Source organism: Lynx rufus, unplaced genomic scaffold, assembly GCF_022079265.1.
Source record: "Lynx rufus isolate CCGP_SWC_20201006 ecotype Redwood Valley unplaced genomic scaffold, mLynRuf1.p SCAF_6, whole genome shotgun sequence".
In the NCBI taxonomy this organism is placed as follows: Eukaryota; Metazoa; Chordata; class Mammalia; order Carnivora; family Felidae; genus Lynx; species Lynx rufus.
The window spans coordinates 141427956-141455830 of NW_025814878.1; the positions used below are offsets into that span (position 1 = coordinate 141427956).

Here is a 27875-nt window from a genome sequence, read left to right on the forward strand (position 1 = left end):
GATGAAAAGCAGGGTACTTCCACGTTGCTCTCCAGATTGCTTCTTGGTTTCAAGGGGGGAAAACAGTAACTTTACAATGCAGAAACAGGCCTTGATCAATCAAAATTAATATTAACAAAGAGCAACTTGACAGTGCACTTCTGGATTGGGTGCTGGCCAGAATAATCCCAAATTTAACTGTGGAAAAAGAAACAGCATTCAAATGCAAAATGAGGAACACCTTATATTTTTTTAAAAAATTAGCCTACTCTTCAAAAATGTCAAGGTTATTAAACAAAGGCTAATGACCTGTTCCAGATTAGAGACTAGAGATGTGACAGCTACATTCAACGGTTTAAAAAAGACATGAGGATATTAGGACAATTAAAACTGGAATATGGACAGGTGAAGGTGTATCAACACTGTATTTCCCGGATTTGGTTACTTCCCTGTGGTTATACAAGAATATCCCTGTACTTGGGACCTAGGCTGAAGCACTAGAAGTAAGGAATAAAGATGTACCCATGACATATGTACCAAATGCTCAGATCGTTCAGAAAAGACATTATATATATATATATATATATATATTATATATATATATATATATATTATATATATATATATATATATTATATATATATAAAGTGGGAAGAAATGTGGCTAAGACATGGGTAAAGGTTATACAGGAGTTTTGTGTTTTACACCTTTTCTAAATTGACTCTAAAATAAAATTAAAAACTGACTTACTGAATACATCCAGTATAATTCAACATAGTACAATGAAGAGTCTGGATCCTACAGAGACAGCTGGCCTGGTTTTAAATCTTCCCTGCTCCGCATGTGAGCTTGGGCAAGTTACTGAACCTCTGCAGCTCTTTCCACTCAGGCTTGTGAGACCAGAGCTTCAAACAGGACCTGGCCATGATAAACATTCAAAGCCATGATTTCAAGTAGATTCTAAATTTTCAATTGATGAGAAAACGTGGAAGCATTTTGAAATTAGTACTTCTTGGGGCGCCTGGCTGGGTCAGTTGGTGGAGCATGCGACTCGTGATCCCAGGGATGTTGAGTCCAAGCCCCCGGTCGGTGTGAAGCCTACTTTAAAAAATATTTTTCTTTTCCATGAAGCAAGGAACAAGGCCAACCTGATACCTGTTAAAGCTTACAAAATGTCTTTGATTCCTATTCTTGAAACTGCAAACGCAAATGGTTTTTGTCCTGAGTTTACTGTGTGCTATGGACTGTAACATAACCCCCAAGGTCATCAGTAACACCACCCAGCGACTTGGAAAAAAAAGTTACCACTTCAGTTTTGTGTATTCACCTGAATAGTCAGGGAACTTTCACCTATTTTATTTAGGTTTTCATTTTTTTCAAATTCCAACCAGAAGCTAAATACATTTGGAAACCAGTAAGCACTAAGTTTTACTCCAAAGGAGTAGGATCGTTCAGATTTACTCCATAAAAGTATGCAACCCTTAAGCAAAGCTTTTCTTCATTAAAAAGAAAAAAGAAAAAACAAAAAACTATACAGTAGTCTTTCCTTATGTTCATTGCACAAAATGAGTTCTGCTTTTAGAGCTTTGACACTCAGTGTTTTGTTTTGTTTTTTTTTAACAATTTAAGATGCCAACTTTAGTAACTTTTTTCTATTCCAAGAAACCCTCCTAAAGTTTTCTTTTAGGATGGTGTAGAAACCAGTATTTCTGCACAATTCACTGCATTTTCTTTGTAATAAAAACCTCTTCTCTTTAAAACCAAAAAACAAAAACCAAAAAAGGAAAGTCCTCTCCCTATCATGATTTCTGCAGCTATGCATGGATTTCTCAGTTTTACAGCTGCGTTAGCTACTTCAGACTCCAGATCTGCTTTAATGTGTAGAACTGTATCCACATTCAGCAGAATACTCTTTTATAACAACAACTTGGGGAAAGAGATCTGGAAATAAAATACATACATTTACTTATGAGTACCAGGAAACAAACATGGCCCAGTAAAACATGAGGCAAGAATGCCTACAATGAGATGCTTTTTTTTTCTTAAAAGATTTCTTCCCCGTGGTTGTATTTTTTTTTTTTTTTTTTAAACAACCACTTGTGGTCATTAGAATGAATCTGACAGTGCTCTGGAACGACGGTGATTACGGCAAAGCTATTCCGTTTGTTTCAATGTTATGTATACCTTTTACATTCCCTTCTCACCCTCTAAATACTGATGACAGATGTCAGAGAGGCAAAAACCAGCATAAATGGAAAGACCATCAAAAAAGAGTATCACCTTGTGCTTTCAGATACATTTAAGCATTTCAGTGTACAACTGTCCTTTCACTTCACATTTTTAGCAGAATGCTGATGCAGTGCAGCAAATATGCAAAGCATCTTCTTTCACACAGTCCGTGCAGAAGACACCTAATTTTTTTTAAGTTCTGAGACACAAATAATTAAAAAAAAAAAAAAAATCCAGGATGAACACGTTTCAAAATGCATAGTGTTCTGTGCATGAGTCCATTTTCTTTAAACTCTGAAAGAATAAAGTGTAAGAAAACAAGGAAACAAAATGCTGCTGCGCTCCCTGATCCTTTCCGCTCTGCTGGTCAGGCCCCTACTCCGGCATGTAAGGACGGAGGTGGTCCTCTATGGTGCCAACCGCCCAGTGCGTAAGCTGTTCCTGCGGCAGGTAGAGGCAGATGCTGCATAACTTGAAGATTGTAGCTTTGTTTTTCGGAGTCTGCAAGGGGAATCGTTTTAATCTTAATAAAGAAGACCTTTACATAACCCATCAAGTGTCACATGAAGTCAATCTCCCATAATTCTATCAAGCACTTACACACAGCAATAAAGCACACAGATCAAGGGAACAGATTACAGTCTGTACCCACAGGGACCACAGTCTAGTTAGGAAGACACAACCTTGCCATATAAAATACAGAAAGAATAAGCATGATTATAAACTAAACAAACATTTAGAGAGTTTATTCAAACAAAAAACTGAAGTCAGAAAAGTCAACTTGGACAACTTGCTAAAGGAAAATAAGGTTAAAGGCCATAGAGACCCATCTTAACAGAAGTTTGAAGTCATGTCTGTATATGCAAGGACAACAAAAGTGTCATAGAAGTGAGGGCAAAGATATGAAATAGAAAAAAGAAAGATTGAAGCATAACCGGGGGTAAAGGACTGGAAGAAAGCAAAAGTATTACCAGAAAAATAAAACTGTAAGTATTATTTTTAAAAAGTAGTTACTTGGGGACACCTGGGTGGCTCAGTCAGTTTAGTGTCCAACTCTCGATTTCAGTTCAGGTCATGATCTCTCCGGTTTGTGAGTTCAAAACCTGCATCGGGCTCTGTGCTGACCATGCAGATCCTGCTTGGGATCCTCTCCCCACCCCCCCCCACCCCCACCCCCCCCCAACATCTCTGACCCTCCCCAGCTCTCTCTCTCAAAAAACAAAACATTTAAAAAAAAAAAAAAGTCACCATTTAACATCTAGCTTATGGCAAGTGTGCTAGGTGCTTTCATAGATCACCACTGCCAGTAAACGGAAGACGGAATCTAAAACCCTTGAACCGCCCGCCTTCATAGTTCTTTTCACTTCAGCACCTTTAAAAAAAAAAGCAGTCTCTATATATAAATAAACCACATAATGCACATATATTTTTTTAAAGAAATTTCTTAAGGTTATTTTGAGAGAGAGAGAGCATGAGTTAGGAGGGGCAGAGAGAGAGGAGAGAGAGAGAATCCCAAGCAGGCTTCACACTGCCAGCACAGTGCCCGACGTGGGGATCGAACTCAGGAAACCACAAGATCATGACCTGAGCCAAAACCAACAGACACTTAACCAACTGAGCCACCCAGGTGCTATTTTTTCACTTTAAATGCTACAACAACCTTATGAATATCGTTTATTCAATTTAACAAAAAAACACACTCACAGAAGTTACCTGTCCAAGATTTCATAGCCAGTCAGTGGCTGCATGTGGATTAGACCCCAGACTCCAGGCACGTGCCTCTCTACCACATTCCCCTCCAAAATTATCATTTGCTCTAGCTCTTTCCATACATCTTGCATTATGAAGGACATACGATCTCTGCTAGACGACTGTGATCCAGTTCTTTCGTTTCCTGATTTCCTCGCCTCTAAAATGGGAGTAAGAAGACCTACGCCTCCCAGGACTGTGGGGAGGATGATGTGAGCTCATGCCCGTACGGCTCCTTGAGGCCGGTAAGTAACGCACCCTGCGTTGGCCACCCTGCTGGGTCCCTCGATCCTCTTGACAGGGCAGGTATGGCAACGCATCTCCGGGTCAGGAAGACCAGTAATGACCGGAGTGAAAGATGCACCTAAGAGCGCTGGAGACCAGATGCATCTACAGTCAGGGTTGACGCCAGCCATCGCACTGCCCACAATTAAGGTTCCTAGGACTTGGGACTTTCAATGCAAAAATCAGGGCATTCCAGGCAGACAGACTGCTGGTCACCCTACCTACAACACGAACTTAGCTGACAAGCTTACAACTTTCTTTTCATTAAAAGGATTCAAGCTATTTGCTTCATAAAGCATAAACATCTGACTTTGATATAAAACAGAAGACGATTTCCTACTTATTTAGCAATGTTACTCCTTCAAGCCACTAGCCATTTCTATATAGTATTATTGATCTGTACATTTGCGTGATAATCGGGGTGTCTGGGTGGCTCAGTCAGTTGAGTGACCGACTTTTGATTTCGGCTCAGGCCATGATCCCAGGGTTGTGACACTGAGCCCTGCATAGGGTTCTGAGCTGAATGTGAAACCTGCTTAAGATTCTCTCTCTCTCCCTCTGGCCCTCTCCCCAGCTTACACTCTCTCAATCTCTATTGTGGATTCCATAATAGAAGTCAACAGCCTGCTATCCAGTATTATCTAAGTAAGTTACTCAAATGAAAGTACACTACAAGTAATTAAAAAGGAAAACTAAGGCAACTTCAAAATATCCACCATAGGAGAGCTAAGGTAAAGATGAAACAGAAAAGAAAACCCCCAAAACCCACCCACGTCGTATGTTTTTTATTAGTTTTATGAAATGCCTCCACTGAAATTAACTTTCTTCCCATAGTTCTTACTTGTACCTATAATACCATATGTGTTTTAAAATGTTCTTACAAGATACAAAGTCAACATATAATCTTCCTAAGGAGTCTTCAGTTCCTTGAAGGTAGCAGTATGATTCACCTGCATGTTTTTACTGTCATACTCTCTAGTAAAAATAAACAATGTTCTACAATGCATAACTAGTATCATAAATACTCTTCTAAATCACCTGCCCGGTGAGGCCTTCTCTGGTGACACCATTTAAGAATTCTGACCCAATGGCTTACGTACCCCGCACCATCTTCTCTTAGCACTCATCACGTGAGTTGCATACTGTACTTCTCTGCTGCTGGGCCTCCCCTACCATGCAGTGGGAGTCCCCGATGACAGAATTTCTGTCTAATGGGTTCACTGTTGCACAGCACCTGGCACACAGTAGTAGGCATTCATTTGTTGAATGAATGGTAATTAAAGCGATGCTATTTTTAAAGGTTAATAACAAAACATGTTATAAATTCTAAGTGATGATACTCAGGTTTAGGTTGATGAGATAAAGAACGTTCTACAGAATAAAAAAGAATCTGGAATACCTGCATCACTTAAATTGAAAGTGCTTATTTAAAACACATTTGGATCTTTTAAATACAGATGTATTTTATCCCTTCAGATTTTTAAAAAAATAATCTTTTTAATTAAGTTTATTTATTTTTGAGACAGAGCGTGAGCAGGGGAAAGGCAGAGAGAGAGGGAGACACAGAATCCCAAGCAGGCTCCATGCTCAGAGCTGTCAGTACAGAGCCCGATGTGGGGCTCCAACTCGCAAACTGTGAGATCATGACCTGAGCCGAAGTCGGACGTTTAACCGACTGAGCCACCAAGAAGCCTCCAGATTTTTATTTATAAGATCTAAGGCTACAGCGTCTCAAAACATAATCTGTGTTACTAACCACCTGAAGATTTTGTTCAAAACATAGATTCTGATTGAGTAGGATTGGGGTAGGGCCTGAGAGTCCACATATTTAAGAATCTGCTATGATCTGTTGACCGTACTTTACTTAGAAAAGCTCTACCGCAGGGTTTCTTAAAACACTGTTTTGGGGTGCCCGGGTGGCTCAGTCGGTTGAGCTTCCGACTTCAGCTCAGGTCATGGTCTCGCAGTTTGTGAGTTCAAGCCCCGCGTTGGGCTCTGTGCTAACAAAACAGCTCAGAGCCTGGAGCTTGCTTCGGACTCTGTCTCTCTCTCTCTCTCTCTCTCTGTCTCCCCCTCCCCCACTCATGCTCTGTCTCTATCCCTCGAAAATAAATGTTAAAATTTAAAAACAAACAAAAAAACCACGCTGTTTTAAGTTCACTGGAGTTTACTAGAATCATGACTTTTAAAAGCTCTCAGGCAGTTCTAATATGCAGCAAAGTTTGGGAACCACTATTCTAGGGTGAGGCCCAGGGTATCTTTTGATTTTTAAATAACTTCAAAAATAATGCAGTTTTTAAGTGGCAAAACAGAATTAATTAACGCATATGGAAAAATAATTTGCTGGGTGCCTGGGTGGCTCAGTTGGATCTCCCCGTTTGTGAGTTCGAGCCCCACATCAGGCTCTCTGCTATCAGTGCAGAGACTTCTTTGGATCCTCTGTCCCCCTCTCCTTCTGTCCCTACCCCGCTTGCACTCATTCTCAAAAATAAACATTTTTTAAAAATCTTTTGCTAACCAGTTTTTTTTTTTTTTAGTTTATTTATTTTGAGAGAGAGAGCATGATTGGGGAAAGGGCAGAGAGAGAGGGAGACAGAGAATCCCAAGCAGGCTCCACATGGCTCAAACTCACAAAACTGTGAGATCATGACCTGAGCCAAAACCAAGAGTTGGACACTTAACCAAATGAGCCACCCAGGCACCCCTAACGAATAAGCTTTTTAAATGAGGAGTTAAGTGGAAGGAAGGCAGGCAGGCAGGGAAAAAAAATTAAAATTAAAAAATGCTTACCTGCAAGTGCTGTCTGTCAATGAAGAGAAACACTGACTGGTTAGGATTGTTGACAACAATTCCAGTCTTGTCCTTGCGGCTCAGTACATGCAGAAACTGTTTTTCATAGTCACCGTGATGAAACTCAAATTTGGCCTAATTAAGAAACACATTTACATGTAAGTACAAAGACGTTACCCTACTTGAAACATCTACCGCATCCACAGGCATCGAGTTGTGCCATCCAATGCGGTAGCCAACTGTGCCTACTCAAGTTTAACATATTAAATGCATTTTAAAATTCAGTCCTTCGCTAACACTAGCCACATCTCAAATACTCAATAATCACATGTGGCCAGTGGCCACCATTCTGAACAGTCTGTTGAGATACATAGCATTGCCTTTATCACAGAAAGTTCTAGTGAACAGCACTCCATTACAGAATTCGACCTTCAAGAAAAACACTGCATCAGGGTGACTAGATCCTCATTCTCAATGATTTTAGGCCAAATTCTATAAAACTAGATTTTCAAACCTACATGGCTCAAGACTTCCAACATATTTGGTGTCCCCCAATGTAATGCTTAAATAAGCCGAATGACACCTCCCTCCTTTTTACTATAAAGAACACACTACAGACAGCTTTTACGAAGAGATGTATTCCAATCTCAGCAGTACATGTCACTACTTACGTGACCTTGTACATATCCCCTAACTTTTCTGAACTTCAGTTTCATCTCAGGTTCTAACCCATCAGGACAGTTAAGGGGATTAAATGATACATAAAGCCCACACCTGAAAGGTATCCAGTCCTAACACAGATGGACTTGAGGATGTTATGAACCTCTCAAAATTTTAAACATGTTTTCATGTGGGGTTTTTTCAGATTAAAAAAAACTTTGTTAGGAAGAAGTATTCTCAAATCAGAACATCCTTTTACTCTTTTAACATGAGGAAAATTAACTCCATCCTCCCACAAAACGTCTGTGGAGACACTAAGTGCTGGGTGAAACAACCAGGCTAATGGAGAATTCAAAAAGCAGAGAAACCTTAAAGATCTCTTTATTTATATAATGTTCAATTATTTTAAGAAAGACTTAGTCCATTTGACTCAACTTTTATCTTCTTATGTCAAGACAGCAAGAAACACTGACAAGGAAAAACCAGTTCCTGCGATCTAGAATTTGACTGCCTAGCTTCTCTTATAAGCCATAACATAAAATGATATGCTACCCCCACACTGTTGCATGGAAAAAGGATATTCGACTGTTATCTCTGCACAAATTCAAATATTTATGAATATGAAAATAAGGCTACTAAGGCTCTGACACGGCTCAAAAGGACACGCACATGCAAATATAAAACCTAACTTGCTTCAAATCTTTCCTAGGATAAGCTGAGGTTATCTGTAAAACCCTAAACTGAGTTCCTATCTTCAGAGTGCTACGTGAAGAAGGGAGAAATAATTAACATAGCGGGCGCTGTAGGCAGTATTAGCAAATGATTGTGGATTGGGCCTTGAAAGAGGACAGTAATTTTCCCTGGGAAAGCGCTAAGAAAAGGTAATTTGGAAAATGCCATTCCAGGAAACAGGGCCAACATTAAGCACAAATGTGTCAAAATTAAAATACTATTCAAGCAAGTGGGGCACCCGGCTGGCTCAGTCAGTTGTGCATCCAACTTGGGCTCAGGTCATGATCTCACGGCTCGTGACTTTGAGCTCCGCATCGGGCTCTGTGCTGACAGCTCAGAGCCTGGAGGCTGCTTCGGATTCTGTGTCTCCCTCTCTCTTTCTGCCCTCCCTGCTTGCACTCTGCCTCTCTCTCTCAAAAATAAACAATTATTAAAAAACTTAAAAAAAAACCAAAAAACTGTTCAAGTAAGAAAGCTTCAAGTATTCCAGTATGGCAAATACCAGGGAGAGACTAGAAGAGGCCAGTAGAACATCACACTAAAAAGAGATTTCAGTGAGACTGAAAAGGGCCTCTATGTTTCTGTGGCATTTCAATTCTATCCTATTGAATACATAAAGATTTGGGAAGGAAGGAATAGTCCCCACCAAAAAGAAAACCCTAATAAGCAGCATGAAAGCAATGCCGAGAAGTAACAAAATATTTGAACAGTGTGATGAAGAACTAACGCAGCAAGAGCATTTAGGGATAAAGAGGAAAGAAGAGAGATTTTAACGTGTACCTCCTAGTACTTTGAATATAGTAGGAACTTGTTATTGAAAAACCACCTTTACTCTGGTTCCTACTAAATCTCATTACTATTCAAACTTTAAAGTGCTTCAAGGGGCGCCTGGGTGGCTCAGTCAGTTGGGTGTCTAACTTCGGCTCAGGTCAGGTCATGATCTCGCAGTCCGTGAGTTTGAGCCCTGCATCTGGCTCTGCTGACAGCTCAGAGCCTGGAGCCTGCTTCAGAATCTGTAACTCCCTCGCTCTCTGCCCCTCCCCCACTGACACCTGGTCTCTCTCAAAAAAAAAAAAAAAAAATGTTAAAAAAAAAAGTTAAAGTGCTTCAAGAGTCAAAGAATCAAAAAAAACAAAAGAAAGTTTTCAAATTGAAGTTTACCTTTCCTTCTTTCATTTACCTCAAGAACGAAATTATTTATATTTATGACCTCTCATTCAGGATACTAATTATTTTAAATTACAAGGGAAGTAAGTTCATCTTTACACTATTAACTTGTTTCCTGAAGCTGAACTCTAAACTTACCTCTGTCCTATATAGTGCTTATACTCAGTCCACCTCTACCCTATATAGTGCTTACACTCAGTCCATAATATTAGGTTTTTATAATACAGGGCACTTCCCACAGTACAGAGTAGCAAATCCTGAGCATAAGCTTTACAGGAATTACATCTTGATTGCCACTTAACTGCATGACCTCGGGCTGTTTAGCTAATCTGCAACTGCCTCAGTGTCTTCCTTGGCAAAAGGAGGCTCCTGTCTGCATCGTTATTGTAAGGATGAAGATTAAATGTATATATTCAGGAGACAGCCTAGCACAACTCTCAAACACCATTATTTGAAAAAGTAGTGCTTGACTTGAGACAAGACTATTTTAACACAACTATCCCAAATAAGGTCTCAGAGGGAAAGAGAAGAGAATTGGAAATTTTTAAAAATACAGGGAGAAGTGAACCAGTTTCCCAGTGAAAAATTCTGAATGAAAAAAAAAAATCCTTCCAGTGCTTCTGGACAGCAGTTACAGCTGATGCGTAAGACATGCTCTGATAACTACAAACACGGCCCATCATTCCTGGTCTTCCTGCTTGCCACATTAAACTTCTATTCTCCAGCACATTCATGTGAGTTAGTATCATCCATTAAAGGAAAACATGAATACAGAATACTTTTACCCACATTTAGGGCTATATGTTAACTTTAGAACTTATTTCTGTCAAATGAACCTTAGAAAAAGAACGATAATTTGAGCTGTTGTGCAAAGCATTACCATGGGGACAGGGGGAGTATACCAATTTGTTCATACACAAAAGCACCATAAAAATACTTCATAGTAATGGATAAATGCAAAATTTTTTCAATCATAATTTTTGCTATTTTTATTATAGATATAAGTATGATTGATGTATTTATGACATTTACATATATGTAGAATAAAACTTGGCCATACCTGACCCGGAAGTAACCATATTGGTATTTCAGGGGAGATTACTTTACTTTCTCCTATGCATATAAAGCTACCATACATAAAATTAGGATCACTGCCTCAAGGGCAAATGCTCTTCAACACTAGAAACTAGTACATCAAATGACAAGTCAGAAGTTGGCAGAGATGTCCGGGAAGATTACTTCACCACCACTACCAGATTTACTCCTCTCTTGTATAGTTTTATACACAAATCTACTTTTAGAAAAGGATTTCTTATATCAGACTCCTTTGAGAACCAGATGGTTAGGTATACTATTTTGGGAGTACAATTTCAGAGGAGAGATCACCTGAGTTCATTCATGGGCCCCTCTGTAAATCTATCCTCAAAGATTTTCTCTAGCCGTTATTTCAAAGACACACTGGAGTAGTTAGGACCACCTCTCATTCTCAAGAGATTCTGTCACCCAAATGCTTTCTCCTCTTGCATCACAATATCCAAACAGACGAGAGCAACTCATGAGTTAAAACTGATTAGAACGCATATTCTCAAAAAATTTAAGTTAGGCCCTATTTACTCACTTAAGTGCACACCACACTTAGAATAAAATACCTGAACAGGCCTAAAAGGCTCATCAGATTCCTTCCACCTAGAAAACAGGAGACAGACAATTTTTTCAATATCATTCCGAGGCCAAAGAATGAAATCCATCTCCTGAGTACAGCCAATTACATCCTATAAAATGACCAAAAAAAAAAAAAAAATTACTTTCAAAGAAACAAAGTTATAACAAGCAATGAATGTCACCAATTACAGGTTTGATTACAGAAACATTTCACAAGTACAGAAGGTGCGTGAAGCATCATTTTATGTATTAAGAGGTAAGAGGAATAGAACAGTACCCAATCTGACTAGCCCATGGCCTACTTCTAATCTTTATCTTGTAGAGTCCAAATACTCAGTCCAATGTTGCTCATATCAAGACCTAGATTAATCAGCACATGGTGAAAACTCCAACTCAGGCTGATTTTTCTGGTTAAGTCCCAGTATTTTTTATTTCCATTCTTCAAAAGCAGAACCTAGTTAATATATAAGCAAAGCTGTCTTGGTATTTTTATTATATACTTACACAAAACTATTTTCTCCATTCTTGTTCCTTATTATCATAGTCCAGCGTATTAATTTTCAAAGGCCAGTAAACCTTTCAGACCAGTACATGGTTCTTTCTAACCTTCCCCCACGCCACTAATTGTGGGGATCTCCTGTTCAAATATGTTCATACTAACTTCCAAAGAGTTGCAGAAATTTAGAAGAGTGACAGCAGTAATTCCTTCTACTTTAACTTATAAGGAGCACGTCAGTTCTCTCCCCAAAAAAGAAAATCCAATAAACAGTAACATAAAACATTATTCACGGCAATAATACACACCGCTATCAGCATAACACCACACGCAAAATGTCATCCATGTTTTATTTGAAGTCAACTTCATTCTTAGGGGGAAAAAATGGAAGTTTAACTTGTAAAAACTTACCAAATCAGGACTGACAAACAGAACTTACCCTTCTCATAGACTGGTATCGAGGAGCATGGAGCTGTACCACATCCTTCTGTAAAAGCTCTATGGAACTTTCCAAGGAATAGCTAGAATCTCGCACACCTTTCAGGATATTTTCTTCGTAATTATTTGTCATAACTGGTATAACCTCAGACACTTCAAAAAGTGCTGATTTTTTCTTCTAAAAGGAAAAAACAAAGTGTATTAACCCACCAATAGTAGCACATTGTCTTTTAACACCCAGTTCATGTTACAACGTCATGTATCCTTATTCTAGTATTAACTGAAGTGATTTTTTATAATGAAATGCCAGATTTTCAAATAGGTGGATCCTTCTGTTCTTCCTCCAACCCCCATCACTCCCGTTACCCCTACCACACACAAACAGGCTATAATAAGAATGTTTTACTGCACGCTCTTACAGTATCCAGAACAGGTAACTTATTTTAAACAGTAATATTTCTTAAACGTGGTGAGAGATAAACACTAGACACACCTAATGCTAAAAAAAAAAAAAAAAAAAGTGATTTACTCTTGATGTACTTTCATTTAACTGATTCTACACAGTTAAATTAAAATCTCAACAGTTTAAAAACAAAGCTGTACAAACTACCGTTTTTTAACTCCTTAAAAGAGTCAAGTATCATTACCACTTTTACGTATTACATAAAAGTGTCAACATACGAAACAAGAAAAAAAATTAAAAGACGACCAAACTGAGTTTCAAATTTACTTGTAACCAAGCACCCATCAATTTAGGTTATAAAATTCATGAACTACTCAGGACAATTGCCTGGGCACTGTCCATTCAGAGTAAAAACGGGTTTTCATGGTGTTAAAGAACTAGATGGTACAACTCAGGGCATCTTCTATATTAAAAGAACTAACCTCACCAAGTATGTCTTGGATTTAGTTCTACTGAACTTATAATACCTTCAATTAAAATCTGATCTTCTCAATTCTGTAGTCAACACATCAACAAAAAGACAAAATGGAAAAGTCAATCCCTGGTACTACCCAATCTTGGGATAATCACTTCAAAACCACCACTCTGAAATCACTTTGCAATGCTATATACTCCAGCAGCCAAAAGCATCCTTAAATACAGGCATACCTTGGAGATATCGTGGGTTCAGTTCCTGACCACAGCTATAAAACTAATACCACAATAAAGCATGTCAAATTAATTTTTTGGTTTCCCAGGGCGTATAAAAATTATGTTTACACTACACTGTAGTCTATTAAGTGTGCAAGAAGCATTATGTCTTAAAAAAAATAATGTACATACCTCAATTGAAAAATATTGCTAAAAAATGTTAACGATCCTCCGAGCTTTCAGCAAGTAGTAATAACTGATTGTAGATCACCATAACAAATACATTGATTAAAAGAAAGCCTAAAATATTTCTAGAATTACCCAAATGTGACACAGAGGCATGAAGTGCACAGATGCTGTTGGAAAATGGCGCTGACAGACTTACTCAATCCAGGGTTGCCGCAAACCATCAATTTATAAAAACCAAAATACCCACGAAGCACAGTAAAGTGAAGAGCAATAAAACCACGGTATGCCTGTACAAATACTCTTCAAGAGTTAAGAGTGGGGTAAATACCCAGGAAACTTCCAAATATTAAATAGATGCCACACTAAGAATCTATTTCTGGTCTGAAATTAGCTCACAACTTCGGTGCAACAATTAAAGCAGTAGTTCCTTATACTCATAACCTAATCTCATGTCAAACAGATCATTGAAGAAACTGGCCATTTTAAGTTGCAAGAAAATAAATACTGCTTTTATAATGTTCTCTTTGACTACTCACAACTCAGCTGTTTGCTATTTAACCGTGTAGTTAATTCTGATTCCGTTCACCACCCCCCCCTCGAAATTTCAATGTCTTTAGGTCCTTTTGAATTTTAATAAATTGCACTTCTAAACACAAATTAACCATTAACAGTATTTAGTTGTTCCTAAAAATTAAAGTGTATTGTAATCCATTAAATGTACCAAGAGAAAAGGTATCTTTAGCAAGAAGTTGAACAGACTAGTTTCAGCACATAAACATCTTGATTCTAATTCACCACTTTCAAACGTCCTGCTTTATAGACAATCCTTCAATTAATAATGTTCTCCATGTAACTCTACATAAATGTAATTTATTGTAAAACAGAAATGCGAGTTTTACAACGTTGCCCCCCCCCCCAGGTTAACTAAAAATAGACCCTACTAAGCTTTAGAGTATTTCCAAACCAACAAGTCCTTCAGCCTTCCACGGGGAGTTACCCGGCACGGCACCAGCTCGCGCAGAGAATTCCCCATAAGGGTCGAAGTGAAAGCACATACGTAGACTTCTGTCAACCACTCTTTAACCTAACACGCAGGTATTTAAGGGTAACAAATAACTTAATATACACTTACAAAAATCACTTGTGCTAATTCACATTAAGAATTTTAAATTACCTTCTCCTTGAATACAAAGGCAATATACATCTTGAAGTCAAACTGGTCAGCTAGAGATTCTTTTTTCTTTCTAAGCTGAGCACGTAGTCTGTTCAGAGCTTGTTTCTTCCGGGAGTTTGGGTCCCCCATTTTGAAATACAGGTGGTACTAAAGCCTTTGGAAATTGTCACTAAACTATGGGCACTTTTTCTTAAGACTCAAGTACAACAGAAACAAGTCATTTTTTTTCCTGCTAATATGATTGAATAGCTAAAATCACGACTGTAACCCAAAAACTGCACCTTCTGGCAATATTAGCAGACTGTCATATTACAGGGTCAAGAAACAAAAGCTGCTGTCCAGTCATGTTTGGACAATAACGTTTGGGGTTATGGGGAAAGAGGAAGGGGAGGAAGGAAAGACAGAGAGGAGAAAATACTTGGAACTAACTTTTTGGAAAACGCATTTGGCTTAAATGCCAAAATAAAGGCTTTGGGGGGAAATGAAAAGCCTATTATCAGGATTTAGGTGTGCAATAAAACACAGCTGACACCAGTCCAATCCTTCAAATCCATCCGGATTTTTCCCCCTCTTTAGAGAAGGGATTATGATAAGGAACGGGGGGGGGGTGGGGAGTGTAATGATCCCTGCTTTCCAAATACCAAAACAAAAAAATTATAAAGGGGGGGGAAGAAAAACCCAACCCCCCCCCAAACACCAAAACAGGGTAGGTGAAGGAAACCGAAATATCCAATTGGGTTTTACCCAGCCAGATCCATGGCTGCAGTACCTAATCAATTCTTAAGTTATTCCAGATTTCACTATTGCTATGTATTGCCAGTGCTTGTTATTGATTACACTTGGTGGTGAGCAAAGAGAAAAGTGCAAAATCGGTAGAGAAGGAAGGGGAGAGGTACAGGGTTTCCCTGCAATCAACTACAGTGTATACCGGGGGCGGACAGGTGTTGCCCAAAGGAGCCATGAGAAGAAACAGCGGAGTCATTACCAACTTCCCCATCACCCACATTTTCACCCTCAGGCGACTGCTAATGCTGCTGCCATGGAAAATCATGATGGCAGAGAGAAAGGGGGTATATAACACGATAGAACAGTTATTCCGGCTCTGTGGCTGGACCTGATTAATGCCCGGGATCCCAACACCCCCAGCCCTGCGATGAGTCCTACATTCCCCAAGGGAGCCTTCCCTAGGAATCTGGCCCCGTTCAAGATCGTGGGGAGTGCGACTTATCTTCTTGCGAGCATTGCTGAGGCAAAGGCGGTGGGCTCTTCTCCCAGACAGATCCCAGGCAGCGCCCAGGGACCGCCTGCCTTCCACCCCCCAGGTCCCACCCCCACCCTTTGCCTTCAGCGGCAGCGACTCACTCGCACCACGGGAGACACAGGATCACTCGGGTTTTCACTCATTTCATCGTGGAAACAATTCCCGCCCGGGTAGAGGAGGCGGGAGAGGGAAAATGGGATGGATCAGTGGGAAAAAAAGAAAATAGTTGTGTTAATATGAATTACTTTTTAAAGTACGCCCAGCCCACCCCCCCCCCCGGAAAAAAAAAAAAAAAGGCCCTGAAGTTCCCGGATTCCGGATTAAGCTCGCTCGCTCTCTCTCACGTTGAACAGACCATGTTTCCCGAGTTTGGCTAGTTTAGGGTGGGGTCATTAGTTGGTTTCCCGAGGGGGCAGAGGGGTGGAACCGAGGCAGCTGGGACGGGGGCGGGTGACGGGGAAATGCCCTCCCTGTCCCCGCGCAGACCGGGACTCACTGACCGACGCTCGGGCGGGGTTCGGGCCCTCTAGCCGCAGCCTGCGGGCGGAGCGGTGGCGGCGGCAGAAGAGGAGGCGGCGGCGGGGGCGCTGCTCGCAGCACGGGCAGGAGCCATGTCAAGAGAAAACCACCAGCCAACTGAGCCCCTCCATCCCCGCTGCAGTGCGCACTGTGACCGGGCCGCCCGCGCTGCTGCCGCCGCTCAGCCCCCACCTGGGACCCATAGTCTGGCTCGGCGCCCCGGGCGGCGGCGGACGGAAGGACGCGGAGGCGGCGGCGGCGAGAGAGAGAAAGAGAAAGAGAGAGAGGAGAGAGAGAGAGACCGAGAGAAAGGAGGAGAAGTAACGAGGAGAAAGAGGGGTGGGATTGGTACTGGCGGCGGAGGGGGAGGGGAGGAAGGGGAGGGGAGCCCTGCGCTACGGGGTCTGTCAGCGAAGCAAACCCCCCAAAATAAAGTTATTTCAGTTCAAGCATCTGCTCTCGAGTCTTTCTTCCCCCACGGTCGGGTTCCGGCTCTCAGGAAGGAAGGTCGAGGAGACCCGGAGGGGGCAAAGCCGAAGCGGAGGGTGAGAGTCCGCGGTGGCACAGCCTCGTTTCCCCCCCAACCGCAGGCTGCGGAAACGGCGGCGGCCTCGGGCGCCTCCCGGGTCCGGGGCAGAATCGCGTTTGAGGAGGGGAGCGAGAACAAACAACTTAAAATGGCAGCGACGGCCGCTGCGTCACACGCCCCTCGCCGGCGCCGCCCAGAACTCTCTGCGGCTGCGCACCGCGCGGGCCGCCACCATCTGCACAGAGCGAGGGGGGGAGGGAAGGCTGGAGGCGGAGAGTGTCCCGTGGTTATCAAGCAGAGAGGAAAGAAGGGCAGCAGGAGAGAGTATGAAGAAGCTTTCCAAAGGGTGAGTCTTTGAAATTAAACTTCTTAGTTGACATTCCCGCCTCCAAGGAGAGTTTGAGAATAGAGACTCCCCTCCCGAGCAGCATGGAGTTTCCATGGGGCGTGGCAAGTTGCAACCCATACTCCCGCCGCCCCCTCCGTCTGGCTGTCCCAGCTCCTGAGTTGGCTCCTCGCCCCACCCGCTCACGGTCGTCATAAAGCCACGCCCTTCCCTCGCCCGCACAAAGCACCCGGATGGAGTCCCTCTTCCGGGGTCTCGGTCGGCCCCCGCGTTAGGTCTGGCGGCGAGTCTGAGCTGAGCCAGCGGGCTGAGAGTTGGCGGAGGCGGGGGCGGAATGAGGGAGGGAAAGGGAAGTGTGATGGGAGGTCGGGGACGATCCCCGTTTCACCTCACTGTGCTTCACTTCTAACTACAGGGTCTGCGCGCAGGGTCTTGCAGCGAGAAGCTGACAACTCCTTTCCAGCGCCTGGAATGTCAGCCGCGCGCTGCGGAGAGTGTCTTCCACGGGTCCCACGTGGCTCCGTCCCCACCTCGCCACGTGCGCGGGCAGGGAGGGCGGTCCTCAGGCTCTGAGGAAGGTCACCGTTGGACGCCTTTGGAACGTGGCTGCTGTGACTTGGGAGAACGACAGTTGCACCTGTGGATCGTCCCCTGTTTCAGAATACAGTTTCTACTGGGATCCCCCAGGACCTGAGAGACCTAGTGCCCTATGTAGTTCACGGTCTTAGGAAAATAGGAAGAGGGTACTGTGGGACGTTTGCCGATGAATCAAGGGCGTTGAGGCCCATTTTTCAGAGCTCTGATGTGCTGATAACGCAGTTCTAAGTCGGTAATCAGCAAAAGTTAATGCTCGACAGAAGTAAAGCTACACTCCTTTATGAACTCTACTCAGTATGATGAAATTTAGAAGTCCCTCGGATTACTGCCCTTCACTTGGGAAAATCAAAATAGAGTACCTGCAATACCCTTTTTTTTCACCCATGACCCAAAAGAATTATTTGTGAGCTACCATTCCATATAAATTCTTGTCCAGAACTGAAAGATGAAATTCCTGCTACTGCTTCCCAGATTGATTTTCACAGTCACATACTGATAATTGTAAATCATCACTATTGAAGATTTAGGGTAGTTTATGACATTTAGTTACCAAAAAAAGATATTAAAAAAATTAACACTGGTTCATGTCTTTTTTTTTCCCTACGAAGAACATTTTTTGTTAAAGCAGATTGTAAGTTAAGCTTTTTAAAATAATTTTTTTTTAGTTTGTTTATTTTGAGAGACAGAGCGAGCAGAGACAGAATCCCAAGCAGGCTCCATGCTGTCAATGTGGAGCCCAACTTGCCGCTCAAACTCACAAACTGGGAGATCAGGACCTGAGTTGAAATCGAGAGTCAGAGGCTTAACCAACTGAGCCACCCAGCCGCCCCAGCAGATTATAAATCCTTATCAGTACAAATACATACAGCTCACATTTGATTGTAAAGCCAACATTCAAAAGTAAAAATGAGATGGGATCTCATGTTGTTACCAAAGGTCAAGTGGCTGCAACTGGCAACAGGATGCTCTGCTCTCCTCAAGTGAGCGGACAGACTCCCACACAGCTAATAAAACCAGATTCTCCACCCCCACAAATCTAAGAGACAAAACAAAACCCACCAAGACCCGTGTGACAAACCAACACGGTAACCTGTGCTCCCATGGATGGATATGATGATGTCACTGTCACCCTCGTGTTCAAACATAGAGGATTGACATAAAGAAACTGCAGCAGTCCATCTGGGCCAATACATATTCAAAGTGTATTTAGATTGATTCCATTAAAATAATGACATTAGGGGCACCTGGGTGGCTCAGTCAGTGGAGCGTCTGACATGGGCTCAGGTGATTATCTCCCGGTTTGTGGGTTCAAGCCCCGTGTCGGGCTCCCCACTAACAGTACGGAGCCTGCTTGGAATTCTCTCTCTGCCCCTCCCCTGCCCACTTTCTCTTTCTCTCTTTCTCAAAAATAAATAAACTTTGTAAAAATAATAAAAAACAAAACAAAATAACGACATTAGAATTTCACCCCAGGTTGAAACCCAGGACAACACTGCTCTTTCTTTTCTTTACAACCAGCACCTAGTGACTGTATTTGTCACTCGCATGCGTTGCTGCAATGTGCTACTTACCACGAATGATACCAAATAAGCCAGAGATCTCATCTGCGACTCCCAACCTTCCCTCTCCCCACTTTGACAGGCATCACTGATAAATCAGTCAGATGTACAGCTTCTTACAGGTAACCCTTTTACCTTTGGCAAGATCACTTACATTCATACAACTTTTTAATATTGACAACTATTTAAAATATGTAAATGCATGAAAATAAGGATTTGGGCTTTTTTGATACAGATTTATGTTTATTCTTACTCAAAGTGGAAGCTCAACTTTACACCTACAATATACCTAAAGATACACCTAAAATCTGCTGGACAACTGCTGATGTGACCTCCTGGGAATCCTGGCAGCATAGCCCGCCTATCTCTTGTCCCCAGCCCAAGCGCAGGCCACCACGTTCTTGGGCTCTAAGACAGGCCAGCACTGAAGGGCGGCAGGCAAATGGCATGAAAAACAAAGGGAGATGGTTTTGCTTCCCCTACTGTTTTATACTCCAGTAAATGTGCTTTGAATACAGACTCCTGTCCATATACTTCTGCCTCTCTGCTGTCCGAGATCTGTGAGGGACTGCAGGAGTAGGAGGTGGACAGAGGGCAACATTTCCTTGACTTCTTTAGCCTAACTGCAAGACAACTTTTCTCTAGAAATGTTCCTGCCCCTTTCTTTTCAAAAGCACCTTTCATAGAACCCTGTGCCTGGACATGCTCCTTGGGACCCTTGGGATCAGTGGAAAGTAAACTGACAGGGAAGGCAAAGTTCCCTTTGCTCCTTTGACCTCTGCCCCTTCCCTTGCCTAGGTACACACAACATACATAAGCCATACAGACTGCTTAAAGTTCAATTTCAAACATCTTCTGTAAGTCACTGGAGGAAGGGTTGGTGGGTGAGGGGTTAGTACGCTGCCCGGACTTGCTTCCTAATGCAGCCCACCGGGTTTCGGAAGGATGCACTGGACAGGTGCCTGCAGGAACCTCCGTGTGCTCATCTCCTGAGGCCAACCCGCCATCGTCTACACCGCTGAAAGCTACAGAACCGTTGGGGTGCCGAGCAGGAGGCTTAATGAAAGACTGGCAGTCTTGTAGGGAAGTAGGCTTGTCCCCTACTAAGGGAATGTCTGGGGCTTGACCGGGCTGGGAGGCTGATGGGGGTGGGCAGCCTGAGGGTGGCCCACAGTGTCATGCACATTGGCTGCCATCGGAAGGGAGTGATGCCCATCACAGACACATGAGGTGCCAGATAGGGCATCCCATTGGCCACAGGATAGGACTGGGCAGGGACAAAGGCTGGCTGCAGGGGTGGGACCAGACCACTGGCACAGGCTGGGAGGTGAGGAATGAGTTCCCTTGGAAAGGCGGTGTGGCTGGGTGATGTCAGTGGGTGCAGGAGGCTGGAGAACTGACCGCGGAAGGGCAGCTGAGCCCGGACACTCTTGAACCCCTCTTCTAACCAGCAGTCCGCCGCAGGGGGAGTGTGTCTGTGAGCAGCCTGGACGAGACCTGGAGAGGCAGCACCGGAAGACTGACCGCCTCCGGCCCCGAGTGCGTGGCTGCAATTCCCCCGTGAACAGCATCAGGGCCCAGGGCTCCAAGGCTGGCTTCATTGCTGTGGCCGCGAGGGCGGTGCGGGCTGGCTGAGCCGCAAGCCCACGGGAGGCCGAGTCAGGGCCACTCGCTTGAAAGGCAGGAGATGGTGATGCTACCGCCGTCACCGGCGTGGTCACTGGGGCAGATGAGAAGGGACCCTCGCAGGGCATGCTCCATGAGCACAGGGAGCTGATGCTGTCTGCTTCCCACCACTCCGGCCCTTTCTGGACACCTTGGGTCTGTTTCATGATTGCTCTCATTCTGCGTGCTCGGTGGCTGTCGTGACACGGAATGACCCTTCTGTTGTACAAGTGGTCCGACTAGCATCAAAAGTAGCAGTCACCCCCCATTCCTTCTCCAGCTTCTGCTTCCTCTCCTTCATGCTCAATCTTGCACCCATGACCTTGACAGCCATGGAGCAATGACAGATCAGCGACAAGCAGTGCCATCACGACATATGTCAGAGAAGCCTCTATCAAGTTCCTACCTGGGACACAGGAAGTAACTTTTTCTATTGTCTGGTCAACTATGAGGTCCTTAGTATTTTATTTTCTTTTTTTTTTTAATTTTTAAAGTTTATTTATTTTGAGAGAGACAGAGACAGTGTGTGTGGGGGGGGGGCGAGAGAGAGAGAGAGAGAGAGAGAGAGAGAGAGAATCTCAAGCAGACTCTGCAGTGTCAGCACAGAGCCTGATGCGGGGCTCGATCTCACAAACCATGAGATCACGACTGGAGTCGAAATCAAGAGTGGGTCGCTTAACCGACTGAGCCACCCAGGCACCCCTTAGTATTTTCATCCACAACTGGGGGTCCACCTGCTGAAACCCACAGGACCGCCTTCCAAAGAAGCCTTTGAAGAACTTCCTTTCAGCTTTCAATCTTTTAACAGCATCTTCACAGCTGTGCCTTCCTCTGGTCTCCTTAACTTCTATATGGCCAAGGTACTCAACCGGGAAGCTGCATTTTCCAGTACAAACCCCTTCTTCATCCGCCTGCCCCTGATGTGGATGACTGGCTTGTGGATCACAAACATCTTTCTTTCCCCTAAAACTTTGCTGTAGACTGTTTGTTTTAATTTTGACAACCCACTCTAGTCTTGGCTGTGTCCTTTACAAACTGTGTGACTTTGAACAAGTTTTGTAACTTTCCCAGGCCTCAGTTTCCTCATCTGTCTTCCAGAGGCGTCTGAAGATGGCCGGTACACCAATACTCCAATGGAGGGACGAGAAGGAAGATCTTGGGTCTCAACAGCAGCTGTGCTGGACGTCCGCCCTGGAAGAAGCTGCGGAAGCCCCAAATCTGCCGCTGCCCCCAACCAAGTCCAGTGTCACTGCCTCTTCCTTGGCCACCGGTAGCCACCAAGTGCCACCACCTCCCCCATGACAACAGGCCCCTGTCTTCTTGATCTGCCCCTGATTTGTACCCTTGATCACTTCCATAGATGAGTTTTTTAAATAACAGCTACAAGTATGATTGACGTAGCATAAATTCACCTATTTAGAGTGTGCAATTCGATGGTTTTTAGTATTTTCACAGAGTTGTCTAATCACAATTTTAGGACGTTTTCGTCACCCAAATAAGAAACCCTGTGCCCATTAGCAGGTACTCCCCGTTATCATCTTCCTCAGTCTCAGGCAACCACTAATCTATCTTCTGTCTCTCCAGAGTTGCCTTCTCTTATGGTTCATATCAATGGAATCACACAATATGTGTCCTTTTGTGACTGGCTTCTAAGTGTGATGGTTCATTCATGTTCTGTTGTATTATATCTCAGTACTTAGTTCCTTTTTAGTGCTGAATAATAGTTCACTGCGTATTTCATATTTTTTATTGATGTAAAATTGGTATACGGCATTATGTAAGGTTCAGGTATACAACATTATAACTCGATATTTGTATACGCTACAAAGAGTCTAGTTACTGCCCTTCACCATACAGCTGAGCTCTTTACCCATTTCGTCCAACCCCCAACCCCTTTCCCTTCTGGCAACCACCACTCCATCCTCTATATCTGTGAATTTGTTTTCGTTTTGTTGGTTCGTTCGTTTGGTTTTTTAGATTCCACCTATAAGTGAAACCACACAGAATTTGTCCTCTTCCATCTGACTTACTTCACTTACCATAATACCCTCAAGGTCCATTCATGTCGTTGCCAATGGCTAGATTTCATCCTTTCTTATGGCTGAGTAATATTCCATCGTACGTATCTCCACATCTTCTGTATCCACTCGTCTACGGACGGACACTTGGGCTACTTCCATATCTTGGCTCCTGTAAACAATGCTGCAGTGAACATAGGAGTACAGAGATCTTTTCAAATTAGTGTTTCATATTCTTCAGATAAATCATCTTTTGTTTATCCACTCACCAGTTGATGGATATTTAAGGTTTTTTCCTGCTCTTTGGCTATGAATACTATTGCTATGAATATGAATATTTTGGCTATGAATAATATTACTATGAGCATTTGTATACAAGCTTTTGTGCAGACATGTGTTTCCAATTCTCTTTGGTGAGAAATGAATTCACCTGGCAGTGACATTACTGGGGGGCAGATGTTAACTCTATCTTTAACCATCTGAGAAACTGCCAGACTATTTTCCGAAGTGCTGGCACCGCTTGACATTCCCACCAGCAGTGTCTGGGGACTCCTTCTCCACATCCTTGTTGTTATCTCTCCTTCTGATTATAGTTACCCTGGTGCATGTGAAGGGGTATTTCACGAGGGTTTTGATTTACCATTCCCTGATGATTAAGGGTGCTAAGCGTCCTTTCATGTGCTTTTGGTCATCTTTCTATTTTCTTTGTTGAAATTTCTACTCAGAGATTTTGCCCATTTTTCAGTTGGGTTGCATTTTTATTACTGAGGTGTATTAGATACATGATTTGCAAATATTTTCTCCCGTCCTGTGAGCTGTCTTTTCTCTTTCTTGGTGCTGTTCCTTGAAACACAAACGTTTTAAAGTTTGATGCAGTTCACTTTATGTATTTTTTCTTTTGTTGTTGCTTGTGCTTTTGGTATCTTATCTAAGAAACCACTGAAAAGTTTTTACGCTTACCCCAATCATCAATCCTGAAAAACTAGGATGGAGGAGATGTCAAGGTAAAAAATGCAGTTTTCCATTTCAGCTACTATGCCATAGAACTGGAGATTCTTGGTCACAGCTGAACAAATCCTATGACCCTGTGTGCAGGGGGTCCATGTCTGGTCTCAGTGAGATGAGCCAAGAAATATCAGCAGTGTGCTCTGGGGGAAGAAAACACTTCTAGCTCAATCTTCTCTGCAATTTGGAAGGGCTGTAAAATGGGAAGGATAATCAAAGGAAAGAAATCTTTAAAATGCCATGACCATAATGTTCTGATGAAATTCAGATAAAAGTCAGATAGGACTCAGTTAAAATTTAGCTTTAACTATGGGAAAACCACTCAATCACGTTAGAATTGGCTTCTTTGAGTTAGGCTGCTTCAAACAATGGGATTTGTGGAATGATGATGGTGGGCACCTTGATTAAAAATATCTGCTTCAGTGGGGCGCCTGGGTGGCTCAATGGGTTGAGGGTCCGACTCTTGGCATCAGTTCAGGTCGTGATCTCAGCAGGGTCGTGAGATAGAGCCCTGCGCTGGTCTCTGCACTAAGCCTGAGATTCTCTCTCTCTCCTCTGCCCCTCTCTCCTGCTCACTCTCTAAAAATAAATTTAAGAAGAAATTTTTTAATCTGCCTAATTTCCCCTTGGAGGGTTTAAATTGCATTAGAGGGTTAAATTTACATTAGATACATTGTATAACATTTTCTTAGTTGAAAAGTAGGTGCCATCCCAGTTTACATTTTTAATAAAATGACACTTTTTGAAGATTCTGTGCCAGCCTCCTCCCCGAAGAAACAGAATCCAGGGGGCTCCAAGGCTAACCTCCTCCAAGCCAACTCCTGCACGTTCAGTCCAAGTTAGGAAATGATTACTCAAGTGAATGCTTACATTGCCTAAATATATGACAACAAGAAAGCCAATAAAGTATTTAACAATTGTTTACTATTCTAAAAAGAACCAAAGAATGTCCCTTTAAGATATACATTGTCTACACACACATTCTTTTCTCTTAGAAAAATCTGGTTTTCTCAACAGCTCTCCTCATATTTATGGTCAGCAAGCATGCTAGATTTTTCAGGAATTCTCAAATATTTTATTCCTTCATAGTGCTATTTAGTTTATCAGATATTGTCTTGACTGTTGGTCATATTTATTATATAAAAATTAATCAGCACAATAAACATCTACACAGGACAAGTTTATGCTTAGACAATCCAGGCCTGGAGAATTAGCTCTATAGTTTGATCGTATATGCAACAGCACCGGGAACCTGGTCTCCTAAATTCAACCACACAGGCTTATCATTTAAGGTATGTATGATAACATGGGATTTAATAATAAAATCTCACAGTCCAACAGGGATTATTCAAGGCACATACAGCCCTTCCATCCACAATAGAGTCATACAGTCACTAAACAAACATGATATAAATTTTTTTTTTAACTTTTTAATTTATTTTTGCGACACAGAGAGAGACAGAGCATGAATGGGGTAAGAGCAGAGAGAGAGGGAGACACAGAATCTGAAGGAGGCTCCAGGCTCTGACCTGTCAGCACAGAGCCTGACGTGGGGCTTGAACCCACAAACTGTGAGGTCATGACCTGGGCCGAAGTCAGATGCTTAACCGACTGAGCCACCCAGGCGCCCCTAAACAAACATGATGTAAAAAGGAGAAAGAAACTATGTTTTGAGGTCTTCGCTGGGGTAGCAGTAAGTTGATGAATTTCTCCTCTAGTCCTGGCCTCATTTCATGGGGGCCCAAGCTGTGGAAGCCAGTACTCATTTGCTGACTGATAGTGGACTATTTATTTCCTGAAGGCCCAAGGGAAGCCATAGGCTTAGAAAATGAGATTTGGCCAGATAACCTGCATTGTCCCCAAGTTTGGAACATGGTTAAGAATCCAAGGAATATGCATGTGAATACTCACATGGCTCCATGGATTTTCTTCATTTTTCAGCCTTTTTTCATTCCCCACTCTCTTTCTTTCTAACTTTCCTTTTTTATTTTCTATTTCTCAGGCTTTATGCCTACCAGTACTACCCAAAAATCGTTTGTTTATATTTTGGGTTAATTTATTTGTTTATATTTTGGGTGAAATACATACAAACTGCTATGCAAACTAATCTGCTGATACCATTTGAGAAGGAATTTTTTACCCTTTTTCTTTGCCTGTTGGTCTCAATATGCAAAAGAAAAAGCAAATGCCATCAGGAACACTTTTATTCAGTTTTCCTTGAAGCCTGCTTCCTATGGACTCTTGCCTCTTGACTATTCCTTAATTTCATTTCAAAGGTCTTTCTTGATTCCGTATGTCACTCTTACAATTCCAAATGTTATTACTAACTGTTCCATTTAATGTATGTATAAAGGTTATAGTAGTTAATTGGAAAAACCTGGCTTCTGACACTTTTGCATCATCACTTAGAAATAAAATAGTTAAGTACTATGAGGAGTTTGCTCCATTCATTCTACCCTAATCCTGCATACAAAGAACTTAGGGTAAACATGAGCAGTTACCCTATCAAGAAATACTGAAATATTAGGAGTTTCTTTTCCTTCCTTCTCAGAACACATTTCACCTGTATTCCACAAAGATTCAGTGTTAAAAAGGAAATGGGAGAGATCTATACATGTATAATAATTTCTTCCACAGGTAAGATAACCTTATCTACATTCACACAAGTATACTATAATTATGGAAGTCCACAAATTCTTTGTCCAGTAATAAAATAGTAAAATAATGTGCATGTGTCTGTAAAATCCCACAAGCAAATACATAGATGTGTAAGTGTACAGAGTACGAGGATATTTTTTAATTAATTATCTACTTCTGAATAGCAAATTACTCCCAAATTTAGTGTTAAAACAACAAATGTGGGGCGACTGGTGACTCAGTCAGTTAAGCATCAGACTCTTGATCTCGGCTCAGGTCATGATCTCACGGTTCGAGTTGGAGCCCCACATTGGGCTCTGAGCTGACAGCGTGGAGCCTGCTTGGGACTCACTCACTCTCTCTCTCTCTCTCTCTCTCTCTCTTTCTCTCTGCCCCTCCCTCTCTCTCTCAAAATAAATAAACATTTAAAAAACTAAAATAAAAAAACAAATGTTTATTATCTTATAATTTCTTCTAAGTCAGGTCTTCAGGAGTAGCTTACCTGGGTGATTTGGGCTCAGAGCACTCATGTAGTCAACACCTTGGCTGAGGCTGCAATCATCTGAGGGCTTGACCCACATAACTGTTGTCAGGAGGCCTCGTTTTCTCACCATGTGGCTTCTCCCTAAGGCTTCAAGTGCCCTTGGAACATGGTAGTGGCTTCTCCCAGAGTGAGTGGTCTCAGAGAGAGGCAGATGGGAGTCACACGATCTTTAATGACCCAAACGTGGAAGTCACACCCCATTACTTCCACATTGGTTACACAAGTCAGCCCTGCTCAGTGTGGGAAGGAAGTGCACAGAGATGTGAATAGCCTGTGTTCAGGGTTGGGGATCACCGCTGCCATCTTGGAAGCTAGCTAGCTAGCTACTATATCTTTTGTGTTGTGTACAAAACAGGAAGTAGCCATAAAAGGACACTTATCAAAGACTTTCAGTTCTATCATAGTTAGGATAGCCTAGGTCAGAGATCAACAAGCTTTTTCTTGAAGAGTGATAGTAAATATTTTCAGCTGGCAGGCCATATGGTCTCTGTTGTAATTAGTCAATTCAGTTGTAGCATGAACGCAGACACAGACAACACAGAAACAAATGTC

At 42.4% G+C, this 27875-nt stretch overlaps 1 protein-coding gene, 1 long non-coding RNA gene and 1 pseudogene across 4 annotated transcripts; all 3 read right to left on the bottom strand.

Moving 5' to 3' along the window:
• Window positions 1-1292: 1292 nt before the first annotated feature.
• On the bottom strand, window positions 1293-17067 carry CUNH6orf62 (chromosome unknown C6orf62 homolog). 3 transcript variants are annotated; one of them, XM_047103098.1, is made up of 6 exons: window positions 14644-15988; window positions 12189-12365; window positions 11241-11363; window positions 7033-7167; window positions 5343-5476; window positions 2676-2709 (listed from the first exon to the last, which is right to left on the bottom strand). In XM_047103098.1, the coding sequence occupies exons 1-5, from the start codon at window positions 14770-14772 to the stop codon at window positions 5369-5371; spliced, it is 672 nt and encodes a 223-aa protein (XP_046959054.1). In that variant the 5' UTR covers window positions 14773-15988; the 3' UTR covers window positions 2676-2709; window positions 5343-5368. The 3 variants fall into 3 exon arrangements, with proteins under 3 accessions (XP_046959055.1, XP_046959053.1, XP_046959054.1); XM_047103099.1 differs by lacking the exons at window positions 5343-5476; window positions 14644-15988 and adding an exon at window positions 16006-17067 and having other exon boundaries at window positions 1293-2709; XM_047103097.1 differs by lacking the exon at window positions 5343-5476 and having other exon boundaries at window positions 1293-2709; window positions 14644-15985.
• A 2594-nt stretch (window positions 17068-19661) lies between these two features.
• On the bottom strand, window positions 19662-21652 carry LOC124529269 (protein numb homolog; annotated as a pseudogene).
• A 1200-nt stretch (window positions 21653-22852) lies between these two features.
• On the bottom strand, window positions 22853-27545 carry LOC124529271 (uncharacterized). The gene is made up of 3 exons (XR_006966299.1): window positions 27282-27545; window positions 24098-24335; window positions 22853-23309 (listed from the first exon to the last, which is right to left on the bottom strand). It is a non-coding gene; the product is annotated as an uncharacterized LOC124529271 (long non-coding RNA).
• Between the last annotated feature and the right edge of the window lie 330 nt (window positions 27546-27875).